The 10,011-nt window shown below is 42.3% G+C and overlaps 1 protein-coding gene across 1 annotated transcript; it reads left to right on the top strand.

Annotated features, from left to right (window-relative positions):
• The first annotated feature begins 2,175 nt into the window (after positions 1-2,175).
• Rbbp9 (RB binding protein 9, serine hydrolase) lies at positions 2,176-9,715 on the top strand. The gene is made up of 5 exons (XM_005072574.4): positions 2,176-2,345; positions 3,864-3,906; positions 5,107-5,212; positions 6,926-7,011; positions 7,663-9,715. Exons 1-5 carry the CDS (start codon positions 2,247-2,249, stop codon positions 7,887-7,889), a joined length of 561 nt encoding a protein of 186 aa, XP_005072631.1. The 5' UTR covers positions 2,176-2,246; the 3' UTR covers positions 7,890-9,715.
• The last annotated feature ends 296 nt before the right edge of the window (positions 9,716-10,011 follow it).

Genomic DNA, 10,011 nt, shown 5'->3' with positions numbered 1-10,011 from the left:
GCCTGCTGACACTTTGTTAATCTACAAGTTTCGTAGACATGACTGTATGTGGGTCCTTGGGGAACAATTTCTTTTTCGCCTGTAATATATAAAATGTTTAATCATGTAAGGAATACGGGAAACATGCTTTTTTTAAACTTGTATTCATTCACTTAAAAATAGAATGTAACCATACTATAATTTGTATATTACTTGAGAGATTTTGCTGGGGTATATAAGCTGTAAAGGGAACAATAGAGTTGAAGGAAGACAAAAGGAGAAGTTAGAAGAACACCAGGGAAGATGTAAGAGGGCATTAGAAAGGAGGAAGGGAAAAAATGAAAGAGAGGCCTAGCATGTTGAAGATGCATGTGTACATATGTGTGTTTCCCGCTTTTTCACCGGCCCCAGAAAATTAAGTTTCGCCCCCTCACCGGTCCCAGAGAATTAAGTTTTACTCTCTCAGATAAAAAAGTCAATTGTGTGATTATCCACTTTTCTCCTTCAGTTACTGAGCTGTTGAAAGCCGGCCTTACAGTAGCACCTAATGAGACCCTATCTAAAAATAAATGAATAATTGAAATGAAGGGGCATGGAGACTTGCTCCAGGTTCTAAGAAGCTGCTAAAACTAACACTGTATGGCAGGGTTGCATTCTCTGCGAAGGAGTCCTGAAAGGCTGTTGCATAACTCTGTGAAAGTGGAGCTTCCGTTGCAGTGGATAGCACAAGATACTGAAGACACAGCCCATGTCCAACATCTAGGGAGCCAGAAGGCAGCGTGATCCCTGGGGCTTGATGGCCAGCTAGTCTTGCTAATCAATGACATCTGAGTTCACAGATAGATCTTGTCTCAAAAATCAAATATAAGGTGAAAAATGATAGAAGATACCCTACATTGATCTCTGGCTTACACACACACACACACACACACACACACACACACACACACACACACACAATTAAAAAAACACACACACTATAGAATGTGGCTATTTCTTCCTGAGGTGGCCTGGGAAAATTTGAGCATAATTTCCATACCCAAGGCTCACATTATTCTCGGCAGAATGCAGTTTTCATGCCCACCTCAGTAAAAGCCTCAAGGACAAGATACAAGACAACTAGTTCTGCATTCTTTTCCTGGTTTGCCTGCCTCACGCCTTTTGCAAAGCGTCCTTTCTTTCCCTTCTGCTCTGGTTTCCTTGACAACTCCCTGTGCTGGCTAGTTTTAATTGTCAACTAGCCACAACCCAGAATCACCTGAAAAGGTTCTTATATTTTTGGTTGGGAGCCTAGCCTTTAACGGCTGAGCCATCTCTCCAACCCTGAAAAGGTTCTTAATGAGGAATCATCTAGATCAGGTTACCCGCAGGCCTGTCTGTGGGAGATTGTCTTCATGTAGTTAATTGCGGTGGAAAGACCCACCCGGAATGTGGGCAGTACCATCTCATGGGCAGGGCCCTAGACTGTGTAAGAGTGAAGAAAGCATCGGGTTGGACAACCTGAGTTCAATCACTAGGACCCACTTGATGGAGTGAGAGAAAGGATTCCTTCAAGTTGTCCTCTGACCTGTGCACGCACACTCATCTATGTTCAAATATACACACACCATGTGTGCATACAACAATAATAGAAAAAAATAATAATGGGGCTGGAGAGATGGCTCAGTCAGAGTGCACTTGCTGCTCTTTCAGAATATTGGAGTTCGATTCCCAGCACTAACATTTGCTACTTCCAGCTCCAGGGAACCCAACACCCTCTTCTGAAGTCCTTAGGCACACCCATGTATGTGGTGCACAAACACATAAATAATAAAATACTTCTTTTTAAATATGATGACACGTTCCTTTAATGCCAGCACTTAAGAGACAGAGGCAGGCTGATCTATGTGAGTTCTAGGTCATTCTAATCTACACAGAGAGCCCCAGGCCAGTAGGGGCTACATAATGAGACTGTCTTAAACTAATGAAAATTCACTGGGGAGAAAAATCTTGGTATGCCTAATACAAAGATAACACATTATGAGCATATTGTTGCCAGTACTTCATAAGGGACTTGGAGTATGAGGACGCTGGAAAAGGGAACCCAAATGTGATTGAAATTTGATGGCAATTCACAGGTTTTGTGTTTGGCAGCCGGTGCTGAGGAGCTGCTGGTATCCGAGGACTACAATTCCCAGAAACCCTCTGTGCGGGCTCCGGGCCCGGACGCAGTCTAGACTCTAGCGCTCTTGGTCCGAGCTGGGCAGGAGTCTGAGGCGACTGCGTTCATGGCGTTCCCTATCAAGGCAGTGATTGTTCCCGGGAACGGAGGCGGGGATGTAGCCACCCAAGGCTGGTACGGCTGGGTGAGAAAGAGGCTAGAACAGGTAAGGAATTTCAGCTCCTTCTCTGCGGTCAGCTTGGTCGGAGCGGAGGGAGGGAGGACGGAAGACGAGACTTGAGCCTGTGCCCGCCCACCCTCCAGATGAGCCCAGTGTGTGAGTCCTCGACAATGACCATGCTGCCTAGTCTTAGATTTAAACTAGGGGCCAGGATCATGCCTGGCGAAGCAGCTCAAAAAACTGAGGGCTCAGTTTTTGAGACTAAAGGAACCCTGTAGAGAATACTCCCTCCCTACACGCTGCTGTGAGTTCAAATTCGAAACTTCCCAGATAGTTTTATGTTTATATTCATTGCTTTAGATTAAAAAAAAATCGCCATGTGACATTTAATTTTTACAAAGGATGTATATAACGTATAATAAGCTACCAAACCTAGAAAAAAAAAAAAAAACAATTCGGTGCTATCCAAGCCCAAGGTGTCTTTGTGCCCTGTACCACTGAGCTACACTCTCAGCCCAAATTAAACTCTGGAACATTGCCACTGTCTTCTAACTGATCTGTCGCCTCCTGTCCCATCCCTATGACTGACTGAAGTTCATTTTGCTTCTCTTTAAATTACGGTATGCAGAAGGCGCCGTTGGAGGTAAGAAGACAACTTTGTGGAATCAGTTCTCTACCTTTTACATAGGTCTGGGAATCGAACTCAGGTGACCAGACTCGCACTGCAAGTGCTTTTCTGGCCCTCTTGCTACACCTTTTAAAATTTATTTACAGCCCTTGTGTATTATCTTGTATAATACTGTTTAATTTGGCTTCTTTGTGAGCTTTATAGAAACAGCATTGCACCCTCGCTCGTCCTGTGCTGCTTGACTTTTAAGAAAAGAAGAAGACCCCTTCCATAGTCCAGCATTTAGACAGTTTCCTACTTTGGCCTCTAGAATAGAATTTCAAGAGAAAATAGAATCTGTTTGGAATAAAACTTAAGGATTGTGGCTGAAAGCTATGGGCAAAGCTACCAACTCAAAGGTTGAGCTGGAAATGGCTAATAGGATGGGATAACCAACTTTCTCTATGGTCTCTATATTATTTTTTACTTTCTTTCTGTTTGGCTCAGGTCATTCTGTCTTTAGCACATTCACTTAGGCCTTCTCTATAGATCGATGCCTTGGAGATAAGCATGGATTGCAAGTGTAGACTGGGGTCTCTGTGTTCTTTTTTTTTTTTTTTTTTCCGAGAAAGGTTTCTCTGTATTGTTTTGGAGCCTGTCCTGGAAGTCACTCAGTAGACCAGGCTTGGTCTCGAACTCACAGAGTTCACCTGCCTCTGCCTCCTGAGTGCTGGGATTAAAGGCCTGCGCCACCACTGCCCAGCGGGGTCTCTATAAAACCGACAGAGAACTATATATGAGGTATATATTCATATTTAACACAATTTAATCCATTTCATTATATCTGCAAATATTTACTGGATTGAGCAAAATCATATCAAGTGTCACATTTTTTTTTTTAGTTTTAGTTGCAATTAAGCTCTTTATTTAGCTTTTTCTTCCTCTTTGTATCTCAGATTCCTGGTTTCCAGTGTTTGGCTAAAAACATGCCTGACCCAAGTAAGTTTTAAACCTGTTTTTGAAAAGCCTTATCTGTTAGATTTTGAGCTCACCATATGGGGAGTGGGGAGTGAGGAGCTAGGAAGCAGAGTTGTAGTGCAAGAACATAGATAAAAACATACTAAGAACGAGTAAAGCAAGGTGCTCCAGGAGGCAGGTGTAAGCCAAAAGATATGGAAGATTTCAGTAAAGAATCAAGAAAGGCACCTGGGCATGGTAAAATATGATTTTTAACTTTGTAAGCTATCGACTTAATCTTCCTTAAGTTTGCACAGGCATTTTCAGGCAGAATTTAGGTAAAACTGATAAAGCCTTACAGAATCTAGTTGAGTTCGTAAATATTTAAAAATGTAACATTGCCCCTTTTGTTATGGGTGCATCTTGGTTCAGGAAACAAATAATATATATTATACATGGGTTTTAGAATGTTTGAGAGAGAGAGAGAGAGAGACAGAGAGACAGAGAGAGAGAGAGAGACAGAAAGAGAGACAGAGAGAGAGAATGAGAATGTGTGTGCATGCACGTGCGCCTGCGCATGTTTTGTTTTTCTTGGTGCTGAGACTAAACCTAGGGTCTCACATCCTGGGCAAGCACTCTGCCCCTGAACTGTAGCTCCAGCTTAGGGGTATTTGTTTGCAAAGTTAAAAATTTTTTTTGAGATAGGGTTTCTCTGTATTGTTTTGGAGGCTGTCCTGGATCTAGCACTGTAGACCAGGCTGGCCTCGAACTCACAGAGATCCGCCTGCCTCTGCCTCCTGAGTTGCTGGTATTAAAGGCATGCGCCACCAACGCCCGGCACAAAGTTTAAATTTTTACATGAAAACTTCAAAGTTGAGGCCAGTGATGGTGGCACATGCCTTTAATCCTGATAGTTGGGAGCCTGAGGCAAGGAAATTCTAATATGGGCTACACAACAAATTACAGACTAGCCTTTGCTACATAGTAAGGCTCTTTCTCAAAAAAGAAAAACGGGGAGGGGAATCTTCACTTCAATTGTAATGTATTATTATTATTAACATAAGAACATGGTAGGAGAAGCAAAACTCCTTCCTAAAACCGCGGTACAGGGGTCTACTAAAACAGCCTCATCTCCCACTTGGGCCTCAGTTTAAAGTGGTAAGCTGCTGTTTATTAGAGGTGGGACAGCATCACTTACAGACTGCCCCCTCTGAGTACCATACTGTTTTACTCTGAACACAGTTACAGCCCGAGAGAGCATCTGGCTGCCCTTCATGGAGACAGAGCTGCACTGTGATAACAAGACCATCATCATAGGCCACAGCTCCGGGGCCATTGCAGCCATGAGGTATGACTGTTGAATTGCTACCCTGGTGTGTGTGGGTTGTGGCCACGCTTGCTTGGGAAATAGCTGTTTCTTAAGTTTCCATTGTAGGGGGGAACAATGCTGACCTCAAAAGTGGTAACATAATCTACCCTAATTTCTTCCTTGTTTGTTAAGGGATTGAAAGAAACAGATTGCTTTTATACCAGGTGCAGTGATCCTTTTAAAGTTTCTATAACTCGAAAGCTTCCTGTTATTCAGCTCTGTCTCCCTCCACCTCGTCTCTTCTCCCAACCAGGCCTACTGACGACGTCATTATAGTTCCTGGAAAATGCCAAGTACACACTTGCCTTGTCCTGCTCAGCCTTCTAGCAGGGACACCATCTTATAAGCTTCCTGGCTTTCTCTTACCGTGTCTCTGAATGTTCCATTTTGGGTGAAATCTAATAACTCCATATAAAAAAGCAGCCTCACCTTATTGCCTCCTCTATCTCCTTTATATTTTATTACCTTTATCACCCTACATTGATTCCTTGTCTACCCTATTAATAGAATGGAAGCTCCATGAAGGTGGGACTTTGTTTACTGACCAGGAATCATAGTGCCTGGGAAAGAGCCTGCACTCAGGACGCAGAGGCAGGCACATCTCTGTGAGTTAGAGACCAGCCTGGACTACAAGAGCTAGTTCTAGGACCGCCTCCAAAACCACAGAAACCTGTCTCTGAACCCCCTCCCCAAAAAAAGCCCTTTGGATTTATTAGGATTGTCAGCAACCTTCTAAGAATTGACTTGTAAAGTTAAGAGAGGCAAAGAAAAATGATGCCCAAATCATCAGTGTAAGGGTGTGGAGAAATAGCAACTAGTACAATCATAAGGGACACACTAGCTGACTTATTACTAAGGGATTTTGAGCTTTTTCAATATAAAGTGCTGGGAACACCTCAACACGTGATCAAACTTAATACCATTGATAATGGGACATATATCATGCGTTCCTGAAGTGATGGGAAAGCTATCTTGCCAAAAGTATTTAATCTCAGTCTAACTATGAGAAAATGAATTCAGTTTAGGGAACTGACCTAAACTCCTTTATAAAGAATATAGGCAGTGCTAAATTTATTGTGTATAATAATGGTACTAAGGTTATTTGTAGGAGACATATATTAAGGTAAGTGTGGCAATCTTAATCAATCTGGGTGCTTTCTGGGGAGGGGTGTTATTCTTAAGAATGAGACTCTAGCCCTAAACATTTCCTAGCACAAAAGCCTCTTCAGAGTCTCACATTTTTCCTTAGTCTGCTATTGGCATCTGCAAATAATGAGATGTACTTGTGGGGTGCTGCTCAGGGAGCAGCAAGGCTTTTCCTGTCCTTAAAGAGCCAATGAGTTTGTCTGGGAGTGGGGACAATTGTAATACAACACAAATGAGAATGCATGTGGGGGGGGCAGTACAATTATTTTTCTGGCATTGTCCAGTTTTTCTTAAATTGCAGGTTCCTGGGCCTTAATCCCATTTCTCTGAATTCCATGCTCTGGGGTTGAGCCAGGAATCTGAATCAGAATGTTGGCCAATGTGCTGAATACAAAAGGTGGATGAATGCATATGTCAATGATTGAGACATTTTCTTGCTGTTTTCCATCTGTCTCAATAGCACATACTATTGAACTTATATCAGCTAGCTTACTGCTTTTCAGATTTAATAACACCATGTGTTAACGCCACTGTTTCTCATCGCAGGTATGCAGAGACACATCAGGTATATGGTCTTGTATTGGTATCTGCATACACATCAGACTTGGGAGATGAAAACGAGCGTGCAAGTGGTAAGTCTTTGGGGAGGACACCCAGGAAACCCCTTCCCTAGACATGGGACAGACACAAAGCATTCTCAGATAGCCCTAGAAAGATAAATCTAATAGCAAATGAGAGAGTTTCCACCTACCTTTGGAGGTAAGATAGATCTCTCTTCCAACCTGAAGTCTAGAATGAATCCCAGGACCTGGTTTTATTTGAACCTCTTTGTCTTGGCAAGTCAGTATAGTATCCAGCTCTACAGATAGGAAAACCAAAGAACTGTTCTGAACTCAAGACAGGTTTTCATGCAAAGTATATGAGTGACACCTTTTCCTTTTTAAAATAAAAATTTGGCCGGGCGTTGGTGGCGCACGCCTTTAATCCCAGCACTCGGGAGGCAGAGGCAGGTGGATCTCTGTGAGTTAGAGACCAGCCTGGTCTACAATAGCTAGTTCCAGGACAGCCTCCAAAGCCACAGAGAAACCCTGCCTTGAAAAACCAAAATAAATAAATAAAATAAAAATTTTCTTTTACTGGGGGGAAGAAAACATGATTAAAGGTCCCAAATGTTCTTAGAACTCTAGCTGCCGTTTCAAGCTGGCTCAAGAGGGCCCCACTAGACATTTCAGATGTCTAGGGTGATGATTCATGCATATCTATAGGCTATTTTTTTCCTACAGGGTACTTCAGCCGCCCCTGGCAGTGGGAGAAGATCAAGGCCAACTGCCCTCATATTGTACAGTTTGGCTCCACTGATGACCCCTTCCTTCCCTGGAAGGAACAAGCAGAAGTGGCAGATAGGCTGAACGCCAAATTGTACAAATTTGCCAACCGTGGTCACTTTCAGAACACAGAGTTTCATGAACTGATTAGTGTGGTAAAGTCTATGCTGAAAGTACCAGAATAGTCAGGGTGAGTCCTGCTCTGTAGCATGCCAGAATGGGGTGGAATAGCATCTGCTACCACACAGTACTAGGCATGAAATGTCCAGTTAAGCTACAGAAGTGCCTAGACAACAAGCTTGTTTGAACATACACTAAATTACTGTCATTTTCAGTCCTCATAGAATTTAAATCTTCTTGAAAAGCTGTAACTATGGGAGTACTTTCCTGTTTGATGGGGGATACAGAGTTTAGCCATCCTGTTGATCCAGAGCGTAAGTCAGAGTGTAGAACCAAACATGGAGCTGTGTCCCTGTAATCCCAGCACTATAGAAGAGAAAGCAAGGTGAATGCTAGCTTGACCCTGCCTCAGAAAAGCAGCAGCAAGTAGACCCTGGTATCCTGAATCTCATTCCAAATTATAACTCAGTAGCCTTTGCAAGGTGTGACCCACTCCTGAGACTTAGAAAGCTGAAGAAGGTGGATCTTGAATTTGAGGCCTCCCTAGGCTAAATATTTAGCAAAACTCTGTCTCAAAAAACAAGACAGGTTTTCATGCAAAGTATATGAGTGACACCTTTTCCTTTTTAAAATAAAATTTTTCTCTTACTGAGGGGAAGAAAACATGATTAAAGGTCCCAAATGTTCGTAGAACTCTAGCTGCTGTTTCAAGCTGGCTCAAGATAATAAACTCAAATTTGGTCTTCATCACTGAAATCCCTGACCCGAGTCCTTCTGACAGGTTGAGAGACCAATATATAAGAATGCTGAGTCTGCATATCCTGCCACCTGTATACCAACTTCAGTAAGACTAGCAGGATTAGGTCATAAGGGAGTGTTGCAGTATAGAAATGTGACAAGTATGTATGTATGTCTTTTTTGTTGTTGTTGTTTTGTTTTTCGAGACAGGGTTTCTCTGTATTGTTTTGGAGGTTGTCCTGGAACTCGCTCTGTAGACCAGGCTGGCCTCAAACTCACAGAGATCCCCCTGCCTCTGCCTCCTGAGTGCTGGAATTAAAGGCATCCGCCACCAACGCCTGGCTATGTATGTCTTTTTTTAAGCTGTGGAACAGCTTAAATCCCTACATTAATTATGGCAGCTGGGAACACTACAATTAAAAGATTTGCAAAAGCTACAGGTCATCCATTTGTGAGCTCAGTCATAAACATTTTAGATTCTCTACGAAGTACAGGCAGTGATAGTGCACACCCTTAATCCCAGCACTTGGGAGGTAGAGGCAGATGGATCCCTATGAGCTCGAGCCCAGCCTGGTCTACAGAGCAAGTTCTAGGATAGCCAGGACTACACAGAGAAACTTTGCGGGGGGGGGGGGGGTCGCTAAGATAACCAAAAGAAGGTAATGCTAGAGGGTGGAAAACAAGGGAGCATTCTGTACTGTTAAGTTTTAAGTAGCTTCAAAAAGAATTTTTCCATGATGCAAATTTAATTCTGTAAAGAATTCAACCTCTTAACTTCTAGAGATCATTCAAGCATCATTCCAAGATTTTTTTTTCTTTTGGTCTTTCGAGACAGGATTTCTCTGTATTGTTTTGGAGGCTGTCCTGGAACTAGCTCTATAGATCAGGCTGGCCTCGAACTCACAGAGATCTGCCTGCCTCTGCCTCCAAAGTGCTGGGATTAAAGGTGTGCGCCACCAGTGACTGGCCTCCAAGATTTTTTTTTATACTCTCACAATAACCCCTTCTTATAAATGTACTTTTTTTTGTTTTTATGAGACAGATAAATGTACTTTTATATTAGCATATATTTGATGTACAAAATATTTCACTCTTGTTTCTAATGTACTTCTATCATATGTAAAAAAGTAAATAAAACTTTTATTTCCCAGGATTTTCTGACTGTTGTGATGCCAAAGATCCCCAGTGTATTTAAACTTGGTAACACAGAACCTGTGACTGTTGCAGAAATGTAATTTTCCACATTTATCCCTAGATGGATTACAAAGCTGTTGTGAAATGATTTGGGGTTTCTAAATGTAATATAAATTAGTACAGACTCTTTAAACAATAGGTGTCTTTGGAGGAAAGAAAGACAATTATATAAGTCTATTTAAGTGTTCATGTGGGAATGGACAGTATCAGGAATAGTTATTTATTAATGTATACACACAGTGTTTTTTGAGACAG

This window comes from Mesocricetus auratus, unplaced genomic scaffold (assembly GCF_017639785.1).
Source record: "Mesocricetus auratus isolate SY011 unplaced genomic scaffold, BCM_Maur_2.0 Super-Scaffold_100004, whole genome shotgun sequence".
In the NCBI taxonomy this organism is placed as follows: Eukaryota; Metazoa; Chordata; class Mammalia; order Rodentia; family Cricetidae; genus Mesocricetus; species Mesocricetus auratus.
Note: the sequence above shows the minus strand (reverse complement) of the source record. Positions and strands in the feature narration are given on the sequence as shown.

Excerpts from the sequence above, each read along its gene's own strand:
- Rbbp9 (XM_005072574.4), top strand. The coding sequence starts at position 2,247 with ATGGCGTTCCCTATCAAGGCAGTGATTGTTCCCGGGAACGGAGGCGGG. Across the intron at positions 2,346-3,863 it reads TGAGAAAGAGGCTAGAACAG|ATTCCTGGTTTCCAGTGTTT; the intron begins GTAAGGAATTTC and ends TTTGTATCTCAG. Across the intron at positions 5,213-6,925 it reads GGGGCCATTGCAGCCATGAG|GTATGCAGAGACACATCAGG; the intron begins GTATGACTGTTG and ends TTCTCATCGCAG.